The following is a 26,190-nucleotide window of genomic DNA, read 5'->3' on the forward strand; positions in this document are numbered from 1 at the left end:
TGGTACACAGAGGAGGGCAGTATTACTGTCTGGGGGCAGAAAAGGACCAGGTAAGGTCAAAGGGGGCATGGCCGGGGTTAGGAGAATGTAGTAACATATGTTAATACTGGACATGGTCAGCTACTGCTCAGCTCTTCATCTGATGGTGGACCTGAGGATTGGGTCATCCGTATGCAAGTCCTTGCAAGGCCCTTTAAGGTCCACCAGTAGTAAAAGTATAGTGGGTGGTCCTTTGTTCATCTGAATGGGGCTAGCAAACATGCAACAGAATCAGCCCTATACAAGTCAATGAGGGGCCTCCAGAATGGACTGCGTAGAATTTATAGGCAACCTCTTACAGTCCATATGAAACATCCTGCCTATGTCTAGTGCGATACTTCCAAGCCCCACGCGTATCGCCCATGATCCAGGCTTCCTCAGTGGAGCATAAGGTGCACTAGCATATCCTTCACCTTATATTGTATTCAGTATATAGACGGCGTCTTTGTACTGTGAGGACTCAGTACGTTTTCTGCCCAGAATGGAAATTAGGTCTGATCTTGCGAGATCATCAGGACACATTGCCCTCAATGGCGCGGCGCTCCACGTACAATTCTGTACATCCCAAAAATACATACAGTCTTCTAGATCTTCGTTCAAGCATAAGTCTGAGTCGTCCAAGTCCTTAATCCGGACCTCAATACTCTCAGGCCCAAACCTCTGATGTCCCGTATCGCCTGGAATCCATTATTTCAGTAAAAATTTCAGTTAAGAGGCCCATCAGGAATAGAAGGTCCTCCATAACGGGACTATGTTCACATTACCATTAGGACGGATGTCTTCTACAATAATTAATGGCCGCCTCTGTGCGCTCATCGTTAGGAGAAAATCCGACCACAAATTAAGTGTCTTCTAACTCAATTTCATTATTCATCCTCGGTTCTTGTAGTTCGTTATGTTTCCTCAGAGGTGAATAACGTCTCGATATTCGCCATCAAAGGGAATGTTGGAACTAAGACTGGACGTCAAACACTGCTTGAGGTCATCTTGGGGCTGGGGTCCAACAATATACTAAAAAAAGATGTGAAAAATTGCAAAACTCGTGTTGTGGTAAGCCCAATAAAATATGTGAAAAAGGTCAGAGATATATGGAGGGGCAGGTTGTGGATGAGGTCAGAGAGTATTGTTAGTAGTATTGTATTGTAGAGTAGTGTTAGTAGCTTGAACTCAATTCGCTGGGCTATAGGTAGCCAGTGGAGGGACTGGCAGAGGGGAGCAGCCGATGAAGATCGGGGGGTGAGGTGGATTAAGCGAGCAGCAGTTTAGGGTGGACTGGAGGGGGGAGAGGGTGTTTGCTGGGAGTCCATGGAGAAGGGTGTTGCAGTAGTCTAGGCGGGAGATTATGAGGGCCTGGACGAGCATCTTGGTAGTTTCTGAGGTGAGGAAGGAGCGGATTCGGTGGATGTTCTTGAGCTGGAGGCGGCAGGAGGTGTTGAGGGTTTGAACGTGTGACTTGAAGGATAGTTCAGAGTCCAGGGTTACCCCAAGGCATCGGGCCTGTGAGACAGGGGTAATTGTGGTTCTGTTAACTTCGATAGACGGATCAGGTGGAGGGGCCATATGGGGTGGGGTGAAGATGATGAACTCAATTTTCTCCATGTTCAGTTTGAGAAAGCGAGAGGAGAGGAAGGAGGCTATGGCCGCTAAACAATCTGGAACTCTGGCCAGCAGGGAGGTAACGTCTGGTCCAGAGATGTATATTTGGGTGTCATCGACATAGCAGTGGTACTGGAAACCATAAGATCCTATGAGTTGGCCTAGGCCAAGGGTGTAGATAGGAGGGGTCCTAGGACAGAGCCCTGGGGGACACCTACAGAGAGAGGGCGAGGTGAGGAGGTGGTGTGCGAGTGGGAGACGCTGAATGTGCGGTCGGTGAGGTATGAGGAGATCCAGGAATGGGCCAGGTCTGAGATACCAAGGGATGAGAGAATTTCTAACAGGAGGGAGTGGTCAACTGTGTCAAAGGCAGAGGAGAGGTCGAGGAGAAGGAGGACAGAGTAATGGCGCTTGGCTTTGGCAGTTAGCAGGTCATTGGTGACTTTTGTTACCAAAAGATCCCATCCCTTCTAATGTGGAGAGCTCACCTTTGTACCTTTTGCACGACCCGTTCATCTACCGAGGGGACTGGTTTATCGTCATCCCGATCCCTATTTGCTAGTCCTATTATGGAAGTGTTTTTGGATCCAGATTTCTTGGGCCACCTGACCTACATAAACTTTTTAACAAGAACAAGATATTACGTAACCAACATTCTTACTTTATATAATCCTCGGCTTTACGTGCGATGTTCTCAACCCGATTCTGAAAGGTTTCTCCTGTTTCAATAAACTGACAAATGTTAGAGTTCCCACAAGGGTACGTTCCGAATATCACCTTGTACCTCTCGGGTCTGTTAAATGGCCATGTGACGTGACTCCATCAATGTGTCCTTTATGTAGGGAGTTCGTGTTGCTGTTAGAGATGGTCGCCGATGGTTAAAGAGACCAATAAGTGTCCAAATCTGGTCGTGTTTCTCGCCATTGGTTGTTACATTCCGTAATAAATCTGACTTTCGAGTCTTGTTTTCCTTCTTTTGGTTGTAGGATCTTCGGTCTTGCACCATCCTTGACCTGTCAGTGTGTGAAATGATAATTTTATGAGATTCCCTTTGGTGGACTCTTCCAGTCATCTGTCGCGCCCGAGTCTTGAGATCATTGTAAGCCGAGCAAACTGGCCCTTTGGAATTCCTTGTTTTAGCTATTTAGTTTTTTGGTGTAAATCCCCTTAGGGGGCGCTTCGCTTGAAAAGGTTGAGAAATACTGGCCTATAATAAGGATTGGGGTCTGACCCATGACACCTTGACCCAACAGATTTTTGAGCGTCCTTCTCTACGTTGGTCTGTTTACCTGCACACTACTTGGTGGGGATGTAGGATATTGTCACCATGTCCCCTTCACTTGAATGAAACAAAGCTGCAATATCCGATACAGTGGTGGAGCAGGAAGCTGGCAGCTCTGCGCTTCACCATTCAGGCCTTGACTAATGTTGGCAGGAAAAAGCAACAAGCCAGAGCTCGCACTAGAGCAGGAGACTGCAGCTTGGTTGGTATCTGATGGGCCACTGAAGGTTGGGAGGTAGTGGTGATGATGGGGGTGACCCATGTATGAAACCTATGAACTAGGCCCAGCAATGTGATAAAACGGCCCTAAAAAAGTTGAGGTCGTGAAGTTTTTGAGTTGTGATTTGGCCGTTTCTGTGATGAGTTGGCACAGATCGGTGGTGAGATATTACGACCTGGCACCATTACAACATGAGGTGTGGGTGGGAGGACTGGTGCCCGAGGAGGCTCGGGTTCTTGTGTTATTTTTGCCGTGTGTTGATGTTTCTTTTCTCTTGGTTAAGTGTATTATCTTCCCATCAGTATCTGGCTTGGAGGGAGAGGTCTTTTTCTTGATGTTATTATATTCCTTCTGACTTCATCTGCAGTAATTGAGTTTCGCAAATTGAAACATTTTACAGTCCATTGAGGATTTCAGAAGAAATCCTTTTACGTAGGCAGGAGAAATGGAGGAACATCACTTAAAGATCAGATAAGAGCCATATGGAGGAAACATTTACTCCAAGCCAGTGTCTCAGAATTGTCACTTATCTAGGTCACGGAAGACATCCATTGTCGACAAAAACCTGGAGATTACATAGATAGAAGATAGATTTATAATCCTAGTATTTGAGGGTGGGTACAGTCATTACAGCTAAAAGGGTCTTTGTGAGTTAACGCTTTAATATTTTATGAGGGGCCGCTCCGAGAGTTGTCTTCTGCATCTAGTAAAAGTGCCAAAGAACCAAACACTCTTAAGACGCTTTGGTGATTAAGACACCTTCACGACTACTACGGTAATTGGTCTCGGCAGAGAGCGGCGAAGGCTGGAGAAGGTAGACCGCCCGGGGCGACGAAAACACTGGAATCGACGGGGTTCTCCAGAATTATGGGTTGTGTCACCGACTTCTTCACCTACGAGACGACCAAGTCTGTGGTGGTTAAAAGCTGGACCATTGGAGTCATCAACCGGGCAGTGCAGCTCCTCATTATAACCTACTTTGTGTGGTGAGTCCGTCTCGACGTTCTTTACGTGTGTTTTTATGTCTTTCGAGATCTGGGACTTCATGTCATTTAACCACTTATTCACATATCTTTAGGTTACTCGTGTTGCGTTCTCTTCACCTAGGACGCAGGTTAGTTTATATTCTGTCCATGAAGATGCCCAAATGTCATGGACAGTGGAGGGTGAAGATAGTGGATGACACGGTGGACTGTAACGTTCTAGGTGTTGATATGGTGACAACAAATGCGACATTTTTTGCAGGGTCCTATGGTACACTAAGCCCTACGAGCTGTGTGCACGGACCCGAAACATTGAGTTTTTGGCCACTTTTCACCCGAGTTGTGTATTACAATATCGTGGTATACATCTGATATACAGTGCCAGGCCATGACTTACTTTTTGTTAGGTCCATATATTTATAGAATTCCGGAGAACAAAAATGTTTCAGATGACTTCTATTGTCCAGGTCGGAGGTTGTACTGGACACCAATATGGCCATGGGCAGGAGGGCTCACCTACTACTTGTTACGTCTAACACTGCATATCTATAATGGTTAGTATAGGATAGAAGTTATCACCCCTGGTTACAGCCATTGTGACCCATGTATACAATGACAGAATATGGGTATATATAGCCCTCGGCTTTGTCAGTGGACTATTAACATTGTAGCTATGCTTGGAATTGTCATTTCTCAAGCTGAAGTTAACAAATTTATTTCTGGTTGGCTTCCGAATTCTGGAGACCCCTAAAATGTCTGAGGATCTGCAGGCTACCTTCTTATTGAGACTATATAGTCCATGATCAGGACACTACTTATGGGTAAATAGACCATGGAACCACCTTCTACTGGAACTTCTCGGGTTAGAGTTGACTCCTCATTACTTGCCAATGACGTAAAGAACTTACATACTGAAGTTTGGTGGCCGCAATATCTGATGGCCTTTAGCATTTGGTTGCCAATGTTACATAATTTTGTGGGTCCACTTTTAACAAATTCGAGCCCTGTGGAGAGTTTGTGGTCCTGTATACAGAATTCCATACTGGAGAATACCATCGATCTTTGGGGTCCGGTCTTATAACTCCATACTGATCAGAACTTGTAGATTTGGTCATCACTATGAGCCTATGGGGACCAACATGTGTTTGGTCACATCGAGAAAAAGTAGCCTGGTCCGTCCTGCTGCTATGACGCAACGTTATGTTCAGGCTGAGGGTCAACGTATTGCTCAAGACGTAACATCAAGAAGTCGTAATTGAAGAAGGACGTTTTGTAATATTACCAAAGAAACGGCACAACTATTTTTGACTTACTCATATTATTTTGCCGTATTGGCAAGTTTTTGAATAATAGAGATGATAAAAAATAGTGAAATATATCTGTCTGGAAAGGGTTACAAATCCAGTTTTATGGACTTCGTCCAGGACTTCATTATTTCGTAGTGGAAGAGATGTGGACTACGGTCGACCAACCTGCCAAAATGATTAAAATAAGACACAATGATCCAGTAAGTCACAAAAATAGGACCAATGCTCTGGACCTTCAGCCTGGTGGATCGGCAAAAACGTTGACTATTCAAGAGTGACGTACATAGGAAATAAAATGGATTGTCCCAAATTTTTGGGTGGGACAGTCTATGGACATGGGGCAATTTTTTCGTTTGTAAACAGTAAGTCCAACATAGCAGTGAAGGTGGGATGAGCTGGAGAGGTGATTGAGAACATCATGAATTAAGGAAAATGCCAAAACAACCCTCTAAAAATGCAAAAAGAAGAATATACAAAGCGAATGTGTAAGGAGATGTCTATGGCGTATCCATAACATATGAGAAAACTGGGCGATGTCTGGCCCCAAGTCCTCCTGATGAGGAGACTACAACAACCTAGTGAAGATTCAGTAGTGAGAAGAAGACTATGTCAATGGTATAGACTGGGACATGGGTAAAGTTTCAGCTCCCAGATGTCCAAGGAACCTCTCGAGATGAACTACAGATCTCAGTCATCGATCCAGCAACATTTCACTCTTTAGAGTTGTGGTTATTCCCAGGTCACATGTAGGCTATAGAGACGACTATGAAGCTTCTTACTGCAGCATCCTCTTTGTGACTTCATTATAAGGGTCACATTACAGTCAGGACGTGAGATACCACGTTTGATGACCATACTGTTCCTCAGGAGACAAATGGCCAAGAGTATCAAAACCACTATGGATGGGTGGTTGGGTAGCATATCGATGGGACTAGAGATGAACAAATCAGGTTTGTTCCAAGTTTAGTAAGGTCTGCGGCTGTAGTACTGCCGTACTGAGACAGAAGCAATAGGAGGAGAACTACTGGGAAAGGGGCTGGGTAAGTACATGGCAGAACTACTGTCTGGGTCCACTGAGGGGCACAATAATGTCTTTAGAGACCACTGGGGAGCATTATACTGTGTGTAGGGACTACTGGGGAGCATTATACTGTGTGTGGAGAACACTGGGGAGCATTATACTGTGTGTAGGGACTACTGGGGAGCATTATACTGTGTGTAGAGACCACTGGGGAGCATTATACTGTGTGTAGGGACTACTGGGGAGCATTATACTGTGTGCAGGGACTACTGGGGAGCATTATACTGTGTGTAGGGACTACTGGGGAGCATTATACTGTGTGTAGGGACTACTGGGGAGCATTATACTGTGTGTGGAGAACACTGGGGAGCATTATACTGTGTGTAGGGACTACTGGGGAGCATTATACTGTGTGTAGAGACCACTGGGGAGCATTATACTGTGTGTAGGGACTACTGGGGAGCATTATACTGTGTGTAGGGACTACTGGGGAGCATTATACTGTGTGTAGGGACTACTGGGGAGCATTATACTGTGTGTAGGGACTACTGGGGAGCATTATACTGTGTGTAGGGACTACTGGGGAGCATTATACTGTGTAGGGACTACTGGGGAGCATTATACTGTGTGTGGAGAACACTGGGGAGCATTATACTGTGTGTAGGGACTACTGGGGGGCATTATACTATGTGTAGGGACCACTGGGGAGTATTATAATGTGTGTAGGGACTACTGGGGAGTATTATACTATGTGTAGAGCTCACTGGGGATGTATTATACTTTGTGTAGAGACCACTGGGGAGCATTATATTGTGTGTGGAGAACACTGGGGAGCATTATACTGTGTGTAAGGACTACTGGGGAGCATTATACTGTGTGTGGAGAACACTGGGGAGCATTATACTGTTTGTGGAGAACACTGGGGAGCATTATACTGTGTGTGGAGAACACTGGGGAGTATTATACTGTGTAGGGACTACTGGGGAGCATTATACTGTGTGTGGAGAACACTGGGGAGTATTATACTGTGTGTGGAGAACACTGGGGAGCATTATACTGTGTGTGGAGAACACTGGGGAGTATTATACTGTGTAGGGACTACTGGGGAGCATTATACTGTGTGTGGAGAACACTGGGGAGTATTATACTGTGTGTGGAGAACACTGGGGAGCATTATACTGTGTGTGGAGAACACTGGGGAGTATTATACTGTGTGTGGAGAACACTGGGGAGTATTATACTGTGTGTGGAGAACACTGGGGAGTATTATACTGTGTAGGGACTACTGGGGAGCATTATACTGTGTGTGGAGAACACTGGGGAGTATTATACTGTGTGTGGAGAACACTGGGGAGCATTATACTGTGTGTGGAGAACACTGGGGAGTATTATACTGTGTGTAGGGACTACTGGGGAGCATTATATTATGTGTAGAGATCACTGGGGAGCATTGTACTGTGTGTAGGGACTACTGGGGAGCATTATACTGTGTGTGGAGAACACTGGGGAGCATTATACTGTGTGTGGAGAACACTGGGGAGTATTATACTGTGTGTGGAGAACACTGGGGAGCATTATACTGTGTGTGGAGAACACTGGGGAGTATTATACTGTGTGTGGAGAACACTGGGGAGTATTATACTGTGTGTAGGGACTACTGGGGAGCATTATACTATGTGTAGAGATCACTGGGGAGCATTGTACTGTGTGTAGGGACTACTGGGGAGCATTATACTGTGTGTAGGGACTACTGGGGAGCATTATACTGTGTGTAGAGACCACTGGGGAGCATTATACTGTGTGTAGGGACTACTGGGGAGCATTATACTATGTGTAGAGATCACTGGGGAGCATTGTACTGTGTGTAGGGACTACTGGGGAGCATTATACTGTGTGTGGAGAACACTGAGGAGCATTATACTGTGTGTAGGGACTACTGGGGAGCATTATACTATGTGTAGAGACCACTGGGGAGCATTATACTGTGTGTAGGGACTACTGGGGAGCATTATACTATGTGTAGAGCTCACTGGGGATGTATTATACTTTGTGTAGAGATAACTGAGGAGCATTATACTGTGTGTGGAGAACACTGGGGAGCATTATACTGTGTGTGGAGAACACTGGGGAGCATTATACTGTGTGTGGAGAACACTGGGGAGCATTATACTGTGTGTGGAGAACACTGGGGAGCATTATACTGTGTGTGGAGAACACTGGGGAGTATTATACTGTGTAGGGACTACTGGGGAGCATTATACTGTGTGTGGAGAACACTGGGGAGCATTATACTGTGTGTAGAGAACACTGGGGAGTATTATACTGTGTGTGAAGAACAATGGGGAGTATTATACTGTGTGTAGGGACTACTGGGGAGCATTATACTGTGTGTGGAGAACACTCGGGAGCATTATACTGTGTGTGGAGAACACTGGGGAGCATTATACTGTGTGTGGAGAACACTGGGGAGCATTATACTGTGTGTAGGGACTACTGGGGAGCATTATAGTGTGTGTGGAGAACACTGGGGAGCATTATACTGTGTGTGGAGAACACTGGGGAGCATTATACTGTGTGTAGAGAACACTGGGGAGTATTATACTGTGTGTGAAGAACAATGGGGAGTATTATACTGTGTGTAGGGACTACTGGGGAGCATTATACTGTGTGTGGAGAACACTCGGGAGCATTATACTGTGTGTGGAGAACACTGGGGAGCATTATACTGTGTGTGGAGAACACTGGGGAGCATTATACTGTGTGTAGGGACTACTGGGGAGCATTATACTATGTGTAGAGACCACTGGGGAGTATTATACTGTGTGTAGGGACTACTGGGGAGCATTATACTATGTGTAGGGACTACTGGGGAACATTATACTGTGTGTGGAGATCACTGGGGGACATTATACTGTGTGTGGAGAATCTGGGGAGCATTATACTGTGTGTAGGGACTACTGGGGAGCATTATACTGTGTGTAGAGACCACTGGGGAGCATTATACTGTGTGTGGAGAACACTGGGGAGTATTATACTGTGTGTAGGGACTACTGGGGAGCATTATACTGTGTGTAGAGACCACTGGGGAGCATTATACTGTGTGTGGAGAACACTGGGGAGTATTATACTGTGTGTAGGGACTACTGGGGAGCATTATACTGTGTGTAGAGAACACTGGGGAGCATTATACTGTGTGTAGGGACTACTGGGGAGCATTATACTGTGTGTTGAGAACACTGGGGAGCATTATACTGTGTGTAGGGACTACTGGGGAGCATTATACTATGAGTAGAGACCACTGGGGATGTATTATACTACGTGTAGAGACCACTGGGAGCACTATAATAATATGAAAGGTCTACAGGGGGCCATTACAATGAGTATAGGGGCAACTGGGGGCCATTATAATGTGCGTAGGAATGATTGTAATGTGTGAGGGGCCACTAGGGACCATTATAATGTGTGAGGGAAACTAGGAGAGCATGATGATGTTACTGTGGATGGTGGAGGAGGGTAAGACATGGCTTCTGATACGTGCTGGTGGAGGTGGTCAGGTGGGAAGTGTAAGATGGTGGAGCTTTGAGGGAGCATTCACACAATGTAGTTAAAAATGCCTCAAAACAGTCATTGGCATACGTTTTCCCGACAGTGGCCACAGCTTTCCCGGTATCACTTACGTAGTCACATATGTAGTATTTACATGTTTGATATGTTTTTGGATATAAGCCGCCATATTGATCTCTTCATCTCTGGTTTCAGTTGGGTTTTTCTCCATGAAAAAGCTTATCAGATCCGGGACTCTTCCATCGAGTCGTCAGTTATGACAAAGGTGAAGGGTGTCGGACGCTACAGTAGACGGGTCATGGATGTAGCAGACTATGTCATCCCCCCGCAGGTAAGTCTCAAACCTCTTACTGGGGTCAGGTGGGGTGAATTCTGATGGAGGGTTCCCGTTGCTGTGGGCAGAAATCATTTAGCATTAGGAGGCCACAGATCTTCTTCCATCTTCGATTATTAGGAGGTCACAGATCTTCTTCTAGCTTCTAGTATTAGGAGGTCACAGATCTTCTTCTAGCTTTTAGTATTAGGAGGTCACAGATCTTCTTCTAGCTTCTAGTATTAGGAGGTCACAGATCTTCTTCTAGCTTCTAGTATTAGGAGGTCACAGATCTTCTTCTAGCTTCTAGTAGTAGGAGGTCACAGATCTTCCAGCTTCTAGTATTAGGAGGTCACAGATTTTCTTCTAGTATTAGGAGGTCACAGATCTTCTTCTAGCTTCGAGTATTAGGAGGTCACAGATCTTCTAGTATTAGGAGGTCACAGATCTTCTTCCATCTTCTAGTATTAGGAGGCCACAGATCTTCTTCTAGTATTAGGAGGTCACAGATCTTCTTCTAGCTTCTAGTAGTAGGAGGTCACAGATCTTCCAGCTTCTAGTATTAGGAGGTCACAGATTTTCTTCTAGTATTAGGAGGTCACAGATCTTCTTCTAGCTTCGAGTATTAGGAGGTCACAGATCTTCTAGTATTAGGAGGTCACAGATCTTCTTCCATCTTCTAGTATTAGGAGGCCACAGATCTTCTTCTAGTATTAGGAGGTCACAGATCTTCTTCTAGCTTCTAGTATTAGGAGGTCACAGATCTTCCAGCTTCTAGTATTAGGAGGTCACAGATTTTCTTCTAGTATTAGGAGGTCACAGATCTTCTAGCTTCGAGTATTAGGAGGTCACAGATCTTCTTCTAGTATTAGGAGGTCACAGATCTTCTTCCATCTTCTAGTATTAGGAGGCCACAGATCTTCTTCTAGTATTAGGAGGTCACAGATCTTCTTCTAGCTTCTAGTATTAGGAGGTCACAGATCTTCCAGCTTCTAGTATTAGGAGGTCACAGATTTTCTTCTAGTATTAGGAGGTCACAGATCTTCTTCTAGCTTCGAGTATTAGGAGGTCACAGATCTTCTTCTAGTATTAGGAGGTCACAGATCTTCTTCCATCTTCTAGTATTAGGAGGCCACAGATCTTCTTCTAGTATTAGGAGGTCACAGATCTTCTTCTAGCTTCTAGTATTAGGAGGTCACAGATCTTCCAGCTTCTAGTATTAGGAGGTCACAGATTTTCTTCTAGTATTAGGAGGTCACAGATCTTCTTCTAGCTTCGAGTATTAGGAGGTCACAGATCTTCTTCTAGTATTAGGAGGTCACAGATCTTCTTCCATCTTCTAGTATTAGGAGGCCACAGATCTTCTTCTAGTATTAGGAGGTCACAGATCTTCTTCTAGCTTCTAGTATTAGGAGGTCACAGATCTTCCAGCTTCTAGTATTAGGAGGTCACAGATTTTCTTCTAGTATTAGGAGGTCACAGATCTTCTTCTAGCTTCGAGTATTAGGAGGTCACAGATCTTCTTCTAGTATTAGGAGGTCACAGATCTTCTTCCATCTTCTAGTATTAGGAGGCCACAGATCTTCTTCTAGTATTAGGAGGTCACAGATCTTCTTCTAGCTTCTAGTATTAGGAGGTCACAGATCTTCCAGCTTCTAGTATTAGGAGGTCACAGATTTTCTTCTAGTATTAGGAGGTCACAGATCTTCTTCTAGCTTCGAGTATTAGGAGGTCACAGATCTTCTTCTAGTATTAGGAGGTCACAGATCTTCTTCCATCTTCTAGTATTAGGAGGCCACAGATCTTCTTCTAGTATTAGGAGGTCACAGATCTTCTTCTAGCTTCTAGTATTAGGAGGTCACAGATCTTCCAGCTTCTAGTATTAGGAGGTCACAGATTTTCTTCTAGTATTAGGAGGTCACAGATCTTCTTCTAGCTTCGAGTATTAGGAGGTCACAGATCTTCTTCTAGTATTAGGAGGTCACAGATCTTCTTCCATCTTCTAGTATTAGGAGGCCACAGATCTTCTTCTAGTATTAGGAGGTCACAGATCTTCTTCTAGCTTCTAGTATTAGGAGGTCACAGATCTTCCAGCTTCTAGTATTAGGAGGTCACAGATTTTCTTCTAGTATTAGGAGGTCACAGATCTTCTTCTAGCTTCGAGTATTAGGAGGTCACAGATCTTCTTCTAGTATTAGGAGGTCACAGATCTTCTTCCATCTTCTAGTATTAGGAGGCCACAGATCTTCTTCTAGTATTAGGAGGTCACAGATCTTCTTCTAGCTTCTAGTATTAGGAGGTCACAGATCTTCCAGCTTCTAGTATTAGGAGGTCACAGATTTTCTTCTAGTATTAGGAGGTCACAGATCTTCTTCTAGCTTCGAGTATTAGGAGGTCACAGATCTTCTTCTAGTATTAGGAGGTCACAGATCTTCTTCCATCTTCTAGTATTAGGAGGCCACAGATCTTCTTCTAGTATTAGGAGGTCACAGATCTTCTTCCAGCTTCTAGTATTAGGAGGTCACTTATCTTCTTCTGGTATTAAGAGGTCACAGATCTTCTTCCAGCCTCTAGGACTCTCCTGTGTGGTCATTTGGTAAAATGAGGTTTAATCTGGAAGAATTTTTTGTGGTGGATTTTGCAGGGATTGACTTCCAGAAGACAAGTTCTAGTAGTGTCAGATCTCCAGGATCTTGGACATTATTCCTCTTCTCGATCCTTCTATAGATATTCTTTTTATGGTGGAAATCTTTGTACGTCTTCTACACATCATCTCTTATTTTTCCTACTTTTAGGGTTCCTCTGTGTTTGTAATCCTGACAAAACTCATAACAACTCCGGAGCAAGTACAAGATCACTGTCCAGAGGTGAGTGAGGTCTATACTGTCCAGAGTGGGGTAAGTGGTAGCTCCTGGTCTCCTGTCCTTAAGTTGGGGCCCCATTCAGTCCCGTCTATTGATGTCTTCCTCGTATAGCTGTGCCGGTACGTGGCCAAATAACAATACGCAAACAAGAGTTTGGGAATGAAGCGTTATTCTAGCCACAGGTCCTGGTACACCGGTGGGATTGGAGGTAGAAGCCATTGGGTCCTTACAAGTCATAGTCAGGCCTACAGTACGGCTAGCCTGTCAACCCTGAAGACCCGCCCCATCATGTACCATATATAACCCATATAGCATTGCCCCCCCACTCCAACCAATAGAAATGTAAGCTCTATACCGATTTCTTTTCTAGACGGACGACAAGTATAAATGCAGCAATGACAGCAACTGCACCAGAAACAAGCCCACGTCTAACGGTAAGGACCTTGTACCCGACAAGATGCCAAGATGACAGCCTTGGGGGTCATTGTTGTCCCCCCACATACCATGGCCAGTTGTGCCATTGAGTAACCCTTTAAGTTCCCAGTAGTGGGTCAGTTGTTCAATAACAACCACTTGTAGGATAAGTTACGTACTTGGGGTTGCGTTGCCCCTGCACGGACGGTGAGGAAGTTGTACTTGTCTATTGCAGGCTTTCTTACCGGCCGTTGCGTTCGTTCATATTGTCAGATCCAAGGTTGGTGCCCGACGGAAAATGACACTATCCGTACGTAAGTAACGTCAGTGATACAAATCTAAGGATCGGGCCATGTTCTGTCATGGCTCTGCATTGGAGCTGCATACATTTATCTTATTGGGGGCTGGAGTATGTGCCCAGGATTACAGCGCCACACCTGCCCTCTGGTTTTATCTGGTATTGCAGAATATTGAAGTGAGTAGGGTTGACCTACAATACCACACTCGACAAGTATGGGGTACAGAACTTGTGAGATTTGTTTCGTGAATATTCGCGAGGTTTGTCCTTCTGTTTTGTTTTCTTTGGCCTGAACCAGAAGGGTTATTATTATACTTTGGGGTCTCTTTAGACCCCCCGTGTATAAGAAGTGGAGGCCCAAGGGGGTGAGGAAACATCATAAACCCTGAGACTCACCTTCCCAAACCTCTTCTTAGCTCCCATGTCTGGTGTTACTTCTGATCCCTCATCTTCTGGCCTCCTGGGTGACATCACAGGCCCTGGAAGGCTGATGAGGCCTGTGATTGGCCTCTGCAGTCACATGGGGTGCACTGACATCACAGGCCTCAGTGGTCTCCTGGGGCCTGTGACATCACCCAGAGTGGTCTCCTGGGGCCTGTGACATCACCCAGGGCCTGTGACATTACCCAGGGCCTGTGACATCACCCAGAGTGGTTTCCTGGGGCCTGTGACATCACCCAGGGCCTGTGACATCACCCAGAGTGGTCACCTGGGACCTGTGACATCACCCAGGGCCCGTGACATCACCCAGGGCCTGTGACATCACCCAGGAGTCTGGAAGACAACTAAAGATGGCCACGAGGGGTCCAGGAGAGGCGAGGGAAGACGAGTCTGACTCTATACTATGTACCACACCTACCCCTGCTCTGTCACTTATTATACTGTAGGGTCCAACCTTAAACTTTTGGAAACTCATCTCTAGTGTGGTGCAATTTCTAGGGTAAAGGAAGCGGACATGTTGTACTAACCCTGTCCAACCCATTTAAGTGTCACACCCATAGAAGTAGTAAGCGGGGGTGTGACGTGGTGGGAGCTGGGCCAGCCTTAGGATGGGCCATGTCTTCTGCTTACACCCGTCCTTCCTTATGTTGTATCAGACGGTACCCACTGATCTAAGGATTGGGGCTAAGTCCCATGAGGCCACGTGCGGGGCCAGTGGCCAGGAGTGATGTCTGGCCAGCGTTATATCTACTATGATCAGGTCTTCTGCCAGGGGCCCCTCAGACCGGCCCGCCGAGCTGCTATTACCAGGCCTTAGCGGTCACATATGATTTATTCATATTTCCAATCCCACATAATGAGCTTTTATCCGCCATTGTCTCTCGTCCTTCCGTATATTAGGAAATAATCTCTGCCTGTTAATGGATTGCATTGCTGCGTTGCTTCCCATCAGTAAGTAGGGGGCAACATCTGATGGGATTCAGGTACAATGAATATTTTATTTCGGTGGAGGGTCCTTTATTTTACGATATCTGTGCATGTGATGTGGAGCCATACAGCGCAACGTAGATAGCCTGGAACAATAGATCACTGTGAGCTGTACTGAGCCATAACAGGGCACTCCTATGGGGCTCCACCATCAGGTATGATGACCTGGCCACCTAAGGAGAATAGGTCCACTATATGGTGTGGCAGGAGGCACCATATGCACATGGCATGACTAAGGCACCGCAGTACAGGACCCCTATGGGCCTCGCTCCGTGACGGGACGTTAACTCATTGTCATATAAAGGGGTTTTACAGGATTTGTCCGTCAAGAAGAGAAACTTACAAACCTCATTCACATTACACGGATGCTTTCTGAAGGTCTCATGGGATTCGGTGCTAGACACGCACAAAGCTCAGCGCAAAGCTAGAACATAGCAGCAAAAAATATACACAAGATACTATCATAATAAGGTCTCAGCGGTTCTGTCAGGAATGAGGAGAGACTGTTCCTATCATAAGGTCCTACCACCACCACCCATATATCAGTAAGACCCAAAGGTCCTACTACCACCACCTGTATATCAGTAAGACCCAAAGGTCCTACTACCACCACCTGTATATCAGTAAGACCCAAAGGTCCTACTACCACCACCTGTATATCATAAGACCCAAAGGTCCTAGCACCACCACCCATAGATCAGTAAGACCCCAAGGTCCTACCACCACAACCCACATATCAGTAAGACCCAAAGGTCCTACTACTACCACCCATATATCAGTAAGACCCCAAGGTCCTACTACCATCACCCACATATCATAAAACCCAAAGGTCCTACCACCACCACCCATATATCAGTAAGACCCAAAGGTCCTACCACCACCACCTGTATATCATAAGACCCAAAGGTCCTACTACTACCACCCATATATCAGTAAGACCCAAAAGTCCTACTACCACCACCACCCATATATCAGTAAGACCCAAAGGTCCTACCACCACCACCTGTATATCATAAGACCCAAAGGTCCTACCACCACCACCTGTATATCAGTAAGACCCAAAGGTCATAGCACCACCACCTGTATATCAGTAAGACCCAAAGGTCCTACTACTACCACCCATATATCAGTAAGACCCAAAGGTCCTACCACCACCACCCATATATCAGTAAGACCCAAAGGTCCTACCACCACCACCTGTATATCATAAGACCCAAAGGTCCTACTACTACCACCCATATATCAGTAAGACCCAAAGGTCCTACCACCACCACCCATATATCAGTAAGACCCAAAGGTCCTACTACCACCACCTGTATATCAGTAAGACCCAAAGGTCCTACCACCACCACCTGTATATCAGTAAGACCCAAAGGTCCTACCACCACCACCTGTATATCATAAGACCCAAAGGTCCTAGCACCACCACCCATAGATCAGTAAGACCCAAAGGTCCTACCACCACAACCCATATATCAGTAAGACCCCAAGGTCCTACTACCATCACCCACATATCATAAAACCCAAAGGTCCTACCACCACCACCCATATATCAGTAAGACCCAAAGGTCCTACTACCACCACCCGTATATAAGTAAGACCCAAAGGTCCTACTACCACCACCCGTATATAAGTAAGACCCAAAGGTCCTACCACCACCACCTGTATATCAGTAAGACCCAAAGGTCCTAGCACCACCACCTGTATATCAGTAAGACCCAAAGGTCCTTCCATCACCACCTGTATATCAGTAAGACCCAAAGGTCCTACTACTACCACCCATATGTCAGTAAGACCCAAAGGTCCTACTACTACCACCCATATATCAGTAAGACCCAAAGGTCCTACTACCATCACCCATATATCAGTAAGACCCAAAGATCCTACCACCACCCATATATCAGTAAGATCCAAAGGTCCTACCACCACCACTCATAGATCAGTAAGACCCAAAGGTCCTACCACCACCACCTCTATATCATAAAGACTCAAAGGTCCTAGCACCTCCATCTGTATATCAGTAAGACCCAAACGTCCAAGCACCACCACCTGTATATCATAAGACCCAAAGGTCCTACCACCACCACCTGTATATCAGTAAGACCCAAAGGTCCTACCACCACTACCCATATATCAGTAAGACCCAAAGGTCCTACCACCACCACCTGTATATCAGTAAGACCCAAAGGTCCTACCATCACCACCTGTATATCAGTAAGACCCCAAGGTCCTACTACTACCACCCATATATCAGTAAGACCCCAAGGTCCTACTACCATCACCCATATATCATAAGACCCAAAGGTCCTACTACTACCACCCATATATCAGTAAGACCCCAAGGTCCTACTACCATCACCCATATATCATAAGACCCAAAGGTCCTACCACCACCACCCATATATCAGTAAGACCCAAAGGTCCTACCACCACCACCCACATATCAGTAAGACCCAAAGGTCCTACCACCACCACCTGTATATCAGTAAGACCCAAAGGTCCTACTACCACCACCTGTATATCATAAGACCCAAAGGTCATAGCACCACCACCTGTATATCAGTAAGACCCAAAGGTCCTACTACTACCACCCATATATCAGTAAGACCCCAAGGTCCTACTACCATCACCCATATATCATAAGACCCAAAGGTCCTACCACCACCACCCATATATCAGTAAGACCCAAAGGTCCTACCACCACCACCCACATATCAGTAAGACCCAAAGGTCCTACCACCACCACCTGTATATCAGTAAGACCCAAAGGTCCTACCATCACCACCTGTAAGACCCAAAGGTCCTACCACCACCACCCATATATCAGTACGATCCAAAGGTCCTACCACCACCACTTGTATATCAATAAGACCCAAAGGTCCTACCACCACCTCCATCTGTATATCATAAGACCCAAAGGTCCTACCACCACCACCCATATATCAGTAAGATCCAAAGGTCCTACCACCACAACCCACATATCAGTAAGACCCAAAGGTCCTACCACCACCACCTGTATATCAGTAAGACCCAAAGGTCCTACCATCACCACCTGTATATCAGTAAGACCCAAAGGTCCTACCACCACCACCCATATATCAGTACGATCCAAAGGTCCTACCACCACCACTTGTATATCAATAAGACCCAAAGGTCCTACCACCACCTCCATCTGTATATCATAAGACCCAAAGGTCCTACCACCACCACCCATATATCAGTAAGACCCAAAGGTCCTACCACCACCACCTGTATATCAGTAAGACCCAAAGGTCCTACCACCACCACCTGTATATCAGTAAGACCCAAAGGTCCTACCACCACCACCTGTATATCAGTAAGACCCAAAGGTCCTACCACCACCACCTGTATATCAGTAAGACCCAAAGGTCCTACTACCACCACCCCTATATCAGTAAGACCCAAAGGTCCTACTACCACCACCCATATGTCAGTAAGACCCAAAGGTCCTACCACCACCCATATATCAGTAAGACCCAAAGGTCCTACTACCACCACCCGTATATAAGTAAGACCCAAAGGTCCTACCACCACCACCTGTATATCAGTAAGACCCAAAGGTCCTACCACCACCACCTGTATATCAATAAGACCCAAAGGTCCTTCCATCACCACCTGTATATCAGTAAGACCCAAAGGTCCTACTACTACCACCCATATGTCAGTAAGACCCAAAGGTCCTACTACTACCACCCATATATCAGTAAGACCCAAAGGTCCTACTACCATCACCCATATATCAGTAAGACCCAAAGATCCTACCACCACCACCTGTATATCAGTAAGACCCAAAGGTCCTAGCAGCGGCTTAAGGTAGTGTCTTAGTATGATACTTAAGGACGTGGTTGTGTTTTTCTGCTGTAACTTTTTCATGTGACTGTTGACATCTTATGAAGTCTTATTTTTGTACCACAAGAAACCTTGGACATCCCCTTTAAGCTCTGTCGTATCCCAATGAGGTTGGAAAACCTTGTAATCCAGACAGTGATGAATCCGCTTCCCGCTGCCGTAGATCTACCTGGAGGAGTTACCGCCATCTTGCGAATCTTTGAGAAAAAAAATACGCTTTCGGTTTAGACGACTTTTCCAGGAATAATCTTTCCGCTAATTTCTTAGAAGGAAATTTTAACTGAATGCCACAAGATGCAATTTCTATGAGAAGTTAATGGGACTGACTTTCAATACCTTATACAACCTATGGACGGGTATGGCGCTGGTTATTTTGCCCACACCTAGGCAGGTTTATAAAGTAGTGGGGACAGGCCTGGCCTTAGACAAGATGGCGTCCTGTACAATAACTTGTATTTAGGTCAGTGGCCCCTCCTGCACATGGCATACTCCTAAGGTCGGCTCAGGCTGGGCGGGGGGAGGTTGGCTTGCTGTAGGATCATCAGGACTCTCACACTTGTTTCTTTCTTCATATATTTGACTGAATTTCTTATGTTTTACTCAAGGCCGATCATGATGGAGGCTGAAAACTTCACCATTTTTGTCAAAAACAGCGTGAGATTCCCAATTTTTGACTTTGAGAGGTGAGTACCCTATAACTATGACCCCGCTGGGCATCTTAAGGAGTCATTTGTAGAACCATTGTACAAGATCTCTACCCGTACGGACACGTAAAGATTAATGACCAGCGATGTCCCTGAGATTTATAAGATGGCATCTTAAAGGAGCGTTCCTCCTTCGTTCACCCCCATGAGGCTATATACACTATATACTCACCTCTCTGTCTGTCCGGGGATCCAGCAGGGAGTCTCTGATTCTAGTCCCCGGTCCATTTTAAGTTGCTGATAGACTGACGCGGTCACTTGAGGGCCAAAGGTCAAGAAGACCCGAAATGCAGAATCTCCACTGGATCCCGCCCAAACAGAGAGATGAGTATACAGAACACCCCATTGGTTATTCATTCCCATAAGTGGTCAGGATCTTCTCAGTGACCAGTCAATGACCGGCTGTGTTGCTTTGGATTATGGACAGAAAATCTTCACCATTTACAACCTTTCAACCCTTTAATGCTTTACCTAGAGGGAACCTACCGGAAAGTCTGAACTGCCGCTATCATGAGAAGAAAGCTCCATTTTGTCCAATCTTCCGACTTGGGGATATTGTTAGACTTGCTGGCCAGAACTTCACCACCCTGGCTGAGAAGGTTTGTCAACATTTTGTATGAATCTATCTATCTCCCGGTTCTGGTGACAGTAACCTATCTATCTGCAGGGCTGGGGTGATATGCTGGGTCTGGTGACAGTAACCTATCTATCTGCAGGGCTGGGGTGATATGCTGGTTCTGGTGACAGCAACCTATCTATCTGCAGGGCTGGGGTGATATACTGGTTCTGGTGACAGTAACCTATCTATCTGCAGGGCTGGGGTGATATGCTGGTTCTGGTGACAGTAACCTATCTATCTGCAGGGCTGGGGTGATATACTGGTTCTGGTGACAGTAACCTATCTATCTGCAGGGCTGGGGTGATATGCTGGGTCTGGTGACAGTAACCTATCTATCTGCAGGGCTGGGGTGATATGCTGGGTCTGGTGACAGTAACCTATCTATCTGCAGGGCTGGGGTGATATGCTGGGTCTGGTGACAGTAACCTATCTATCTGCAGGGCTGGGTGATATGCTGGGTCTGGTGACAGTAACCTATCTATCTGCAGGGCTAGGGTGATATGCTGGGTCTGGTGACAGTAACCTATCTATCTGCAGGGCTGGGGTGATATACTGGTTCTGGTGACAGTAACCTATCTATCTGCAGGGCTGGGGTGATATGCTGGGTCTGGTGACAGTAACCTATCTATCTGCAGGGCTGGGGTGATATACTGGTTCTGGTGACAGTAACCTATCTATTTGCAGGGCTGGGTGATATGCTGGGTCTGGTGACAGTAACCTATCTATCTGCAGGGCTGGGGTGATATGCTGGGTCTGGTGACAGTAACCTATCTATCTGCAGGACTGGGGTGATATACTGGTTCTGGTGACAGTAACCTATCTATCTGCAGGACTGGGGTGATATGCTGGGTCTGGTGACAGTAACCTATCTATCTGCAGGACTGGGGTGATATGCTGGGTCTGGTGACAGTAACCTATCTATCTGCAGGGCTGGGGTGATATGCTGGGTCTGGTGACAGTAACCTATCTATCTGCAGGGCTGGGGTGATATGCTGGGTCTGGTAACAGTAACCTATCTATCTGCAGGGCTGGGGTGATATGCTGGGTCTGGTAACAGTAACCTATCTATCTGCAGGGATTTGTATTGCGGTTCCTTCCCAATCACTGATACAGAACTTGGAGTAACGCTTGGTTGTGTTATGTCGCAGGGCGGCGTGCTGAGTATTAAGATCGGCTGGCTCTGTGACCTTGACCAGTCTTGGGACCTCTGCGTTCCTCGGTACAGCTTTACCAGACTCGACAGTGTTTCAGAGAAGAACAATGTGTCTCCGGGCTATAACTTCAGGTATGTGGTGGGGGAGGACTCTTGTCTATTAACCTCTTCCTAACCATTGTGCCGTAACCATCTCCAATACACTGCCGGAGGGCCAGAGACATCAGAGCGTGGCCATAATACCCAATCTGGCCGCAACGTAAACCCATCCAGGACTGCAACCAACTATGTATAGTGCACCGTACAAGGTGATCACCATCCACAATGGCTTCATCATTGGTGCAGGACCTGACAAGGGTCACCAAAGCTCCTGAAAGTCTCAGTGTTTTGAGGAATTTGGGATCATCTTCTTTGTAGCTGTAAATATGTCTATGGGTCATCAATGAACATGGTGGAGTCAGGGCCACATCTGGGGGGTTCAGGGCCAGATGGGACTTCCAGGCCGGGGACCTAATGGGGCCAAAGAACCCTCTGAGAAGCCATCAGAGTGAGAAGAGAGTGGCACATCGGGGGTGGGGTCTGGCTATAAACACAACCCTTTGTCTGGTCTGGCATTGACTCGTCCTTTATGTGTTAAAGGAGTCGCTATTGTCAGTAGGAAGCTTGTAAAGCCAAAGCCTGACTGTCGTGTTCGTTTCAGGTTTGCTCGATACTACATGCGTTCCGATGGCTCCGAGTTCCGGACTTTGGTCAAGGCCTTTGGCATAAGAATCGATGTCCTGGTCTATGGAAATGTAAGAACCCCGTGTCTAGTATATGTGAGACAAACCTATGGGTTATGGCAACGTAATCCTAAGGCAGTGAAGCTATGGGTGCCATATGGACGAGACGTCGGGTCCATGGTCTTAGTGTCCGCTGTTCATCATCCAATGTATAGAGCTGATCAGCAGGTGCCACAAGTCCCATGACCTCCAAACTTTCCTTGGATGGTTAATGGACTAGTCTGTGATGGACAACCCCTTTAATATTGCCATCCTAGGCCCGTGTTGTCCCGCTTTGGCGTTCTTATGAACCTTTTTTTGCATTTTCAGGCCGTATTGTTTTTTCCTTTTTCTCTCCAGGCCGGGAAGTTCAATATAATCCCAACTCTCATCAACATCGTGGCGGCCTTCACGTCCGTCGGGGTGGTGAGTGCTTCTTCTACGTCTATAAATGCAGAACCAAGAACAACTAGGTGAAAAAGTGAGGACACCCCGTGGAAGGGTTATTCCTGAAACGTAAAGGTCATTCATATGGTCTATAAAGGCAAAAACTTGCTTTTTTGTTGACACCTTCCCTTTAAGTTATAGGGTGGATCCCCCTCCCCCCATTGTGTAGTTGTATAACCACGTGGACCCATGTTGATAGTCCATCGTTCCTCTTGTTCTCCTTTCAGGGCACGGTTCTTTGTGACATCATCTTACTAAACTTCCTGAAAGGAGCAGATCAATACAAAGCCAAGAAGTTTGAGGAGGTAGGTGACCACGTCCGGCCACCAATGTTCTTGAGTTCTGGCATTTCTTGTGTCTGAGATGAGCTTTGGCCACGGTCCATTATTATCTATGGGTAGAAAGTCTCTCCTGGACCTTCGGTGGCACTTGTCGTGGTCCTGTATGGTCACAAAGCTGCACAATTGTTGCGTGGCTTTACGATACAACCGCCATCTCAGCCAAGCTCATGGCGGCATGAAAATTACTACGGGATTTTTTTTCTTTCTTTCAGATTTCTGATACCACCCCTGCGTTTGGAAGCCACGTGTTCAAAAGTGACCAGACACTAGCCGGCCGTGGAGATGAGAAAAGATCTACAGACTCCGGGGCGTTCTCCATAGGTTTATAGGTTTCTCCATGGTCCTCCTCCGTGGCTTCTTCTGTGTAATATGTGTAAAGTTCTGCCTCTTATATCCTTCTCTTGTATATTATCCTCCTTGTGATGGTCACTTAAAGGGGTTGTCTGGTTTACAAAGCCAAAGTACCCTGTTAGGACCCTGGTCCACCCGACAGTCAATTGAATTACGTGGGTTCTGTGCAATACCTCTGTCCTCCTATGGGGGTGCTGTAGGGAAAGTGTGCAGTGGCTGCCATGCTCCTCTGTACATAACAGTTGAGTTTTCGGATTCCCCAGCGTGTGCAACCCCTTTATGCCCTCACTATCCACATGTCGCCCCCTCTTCTGTCACTTTTGGCCATGTATATAGCAGACTATACTGAACAGACGACACAATCTTTATAGTTTGGGTTTACTGGTTCCACGGACTGTGAAACATACAACCCTTCATTCTACCTCCATGTTCACATGTAAATAGTATTCTGCAGAACGCTTCGTGACCAGGTGTCCGTGCACTTCATAGACATCGATTGCTGCACCTCGTTCTGATTCCTAGAAGGAAATATTTGGTGGTACATTGCAAGGATTTGCTACCAAAGTCCAACTATTGTGACCATTCGAGGTGGCAGCAGAACTGGGGGAGTGCAATGCTCTTTCGTCAGCGACCTGCTCCACCTGTGGTTGCCCAATGACGATCAAAAGGAAGTCAAATCCAACGCGACTCTCCTCATTGCTCTAGTGAGAGGTGGAGGACCTTGTAGTAGAAGGACACCCACCGATTAGACCTTGGTGGCATCTCCTAACAACGCACCACCAATGTCTATGCTTGGACGAGCCCTTGTAGACCCGCGTTAGTTCCTCCTATTAGGTGGTATCTCGACCACACCTGGTCTCTGATACTGTTTGTCTACTGCACGTGCCTTTAACCCTTTAGGCTGTACGTTCTCAGGCGCATGTCTCTTTTGGTTGTATCTGTGGATACATTGCAGCCTCCGTATTCTGTTCTGTGCTACGTAGATGAAATAAATGGAGTCTCTGCACTGGACTTGGCTGCGACTGATATTTTACCATTAAAACAAAATGTTCTCATCATGTTCTTAGGACATTCATAGGTAAAGAGGCCAAGTAGAAGGTTTCTCCAAAGAGGCCACCACTCAAATCATCTCAATAAAGAGAAACCTTACAACCATGTCTCAGACGTCACACGAAATATCATCACACCGGCATTGGAGACATCTTCTCCGGCATTGGAGACGTCTTCTCCGGCAATGGAGACGATCTAATCTACACACAAGAATGCAAAGACATAAGTTATCTCAAAAATAGATCAACCCAATGTCTTGGGACCAAAAAAGTTCAGTTCTCAGTTTCCGTGTCTCCAATCCATATTGTATCAGGATGGGGGTCTGTGATATCCACCGATGGTCCATCATGTCCACAGGCTCGTTTTCCGGCCGGTGTACGAGTTCTCCGATGACTTGGTTGTCTTTTCCAAGCTTTGTTAAATTTAGTGAGGACATCAAAAGAGAACATCCAAATGCTTTGAAGACCTCAAATGCAAGAACATAGGGGTGATACATCTTCTTATATGTCCTAAGGAATAGAATATAGATATGGATGAACCTGACGCTCTGCTCATGACATCTACTCACCTGGGCTTGGTTCTCATGGCTTCTCCTGAGTTATAGAAGTGTCAGGTCATTATATCTATTAACATGTTGATAACTAAAGCGAAAACCCAATGGACCGAGCTGTAGAGGATGCAGAGGTCATATTCACACTGGGGCTCCATTGGTCCTGCTGCCATAAAAGAAGACGAGATGGGTGAGACTCCCAAGATAACAGGTGGAGGCCCAGGGTAGGCGTTAAAAGAAAAATCCAAAAACCATTCATATTCAACCTTCTCTTACCTCCTTGAGCGTCTGGCGCTCTCTTTCGGTCCCTTTGGTGATGTCATGCGCCGGAGTCTTGACGTCATGACCCTCGGCGTGCTCATGTGAATGGGCCTCAGTGTTGAGTCCGGATGCATGATGTCACCAGGAGAGCACCAGACACCACGAGGAGGACCAAAAGAGGTAATGGAAGGGCCTTCTCTGGGCCTCCGCCTATTACGGGGTCTGAAGTATAACTTACCACAATGTAGGTCGCCTTGGCTATTTTTGTTCACCTGAGTCAAGGCCCCAATTGTTCAATTTCCTTAAAAACCAAACAATTTGGGATATTCGGGTTGAGCCCACCCTGGGCCTGTCTCTAGAAGACACCAGTTATATCAATGGCGCACGGTAGGTATTGCAGATTATGGCCGGGGGTACGGGATGAAGGTTTTGCCTCTGGGTGGGCATTGCATAATTAACATTACATTTAATCCTTATGAATTATTATATAGTGAAAAGTTTTTTAGATCAGTGGAAAGAGGTGACGGATTGCGGCGGTGGATGTAAGTGACGGCCTGCGGCGGTGGAGCTAAGTCATACCTCCCAACCGTCCCGATTTCCGTGGGACATTCACGATTCCGGTGACGTGTCCCGCAGTTCCGGTTGGAGGGAGGTATGTCCCGATTTCAACTCTGGACGCAGATCTGAGTTGAACACATACGCGGCTGAAGCAAGGAGGTGTCACAGGTCAGCTCATTGCTTCGCCGCTGCCGCC

General features: G+C 46.3%; 1 protein-coding gene across 1 annotated transcript; it reads left to right on the forward strand.

Annotated features, from left to right (window-relative positions):
- Nucleotides 1–3,995: 3,995 nt before the first annotated feature.
- Nucleotides 3,996–23,553, forward strand: P2RX3 (purinergic receptor P2X 3). Its single transcript, XM_075258689.1, has 12 exons — nucleotides 3,996–4,123; nucleotides 10,208–10,343; nucleotides 13,121–13,192; nucleotides 13,560–13,623; nucleotides 13,839–13,917; nucleotides 19,805–19,882; nucleotides 20,379–20,502; nucleotides 21,671–21,807; nucleotides 22,376–22,469; nucleotides 22,797–22,862; nucleotides 23,111–23,188; nucleotides 23,437–23,553. Exons 1-12 carry the CDS (start codon nucleotides 4,005–4,007, stop codon nucleotides 23,551–23,553), a joined length of 1,164 nt encoding a protein of 387 aa, XP_075114790.1. The 5' UTR covers nucleotides 3,996–4,004.
- Nucleotides 23,554–26,190: the final 2,637 nt, after the last annotated feature.

This window comes from Leptodactylus fuscus, chromosome 10, assembly GCF_031893055.1.
Source record: "Leptodactylus fuscus isolate aLepFus1 chromosome 10, aLepFus1.hap2, whole genome shotgun sequence".
Lineage (NCBI taxonomy): Eukaryota > Metazoa > Chordata > Amphibia > Anura > Leptodactylidae > Leptodactylus > Leptodactylus fuscus.

What these genes read in the sequence shown, in the direction of transcription:
- P2RX3 (XM_075258689.1), top strand. Translation starts at nt 4,005, where the DNA reads ATGGGTTGTGTCACCGACTTCTTCACCTACGAGACGACCAAGTCTGTG. An exon ending in ATGTCCTGGTCTATGGAAAT is followed by an intron (nt 22,470 to 22,796) that starts GTAAGAACCCCG and finishes TTTTCTCTCCAG; the next exon opens with GCCGGGAAGTTCAATATAAT. An exon ending in CCTTCACGTCCGTCGGGGTG is followed by an intron (nt 22,863 to 23,110) that starts GTGAGTGCTTCT and finishes TTCTCCTTTCAG; the next exon opens with GGCACGGTTCTTTGTGACAT.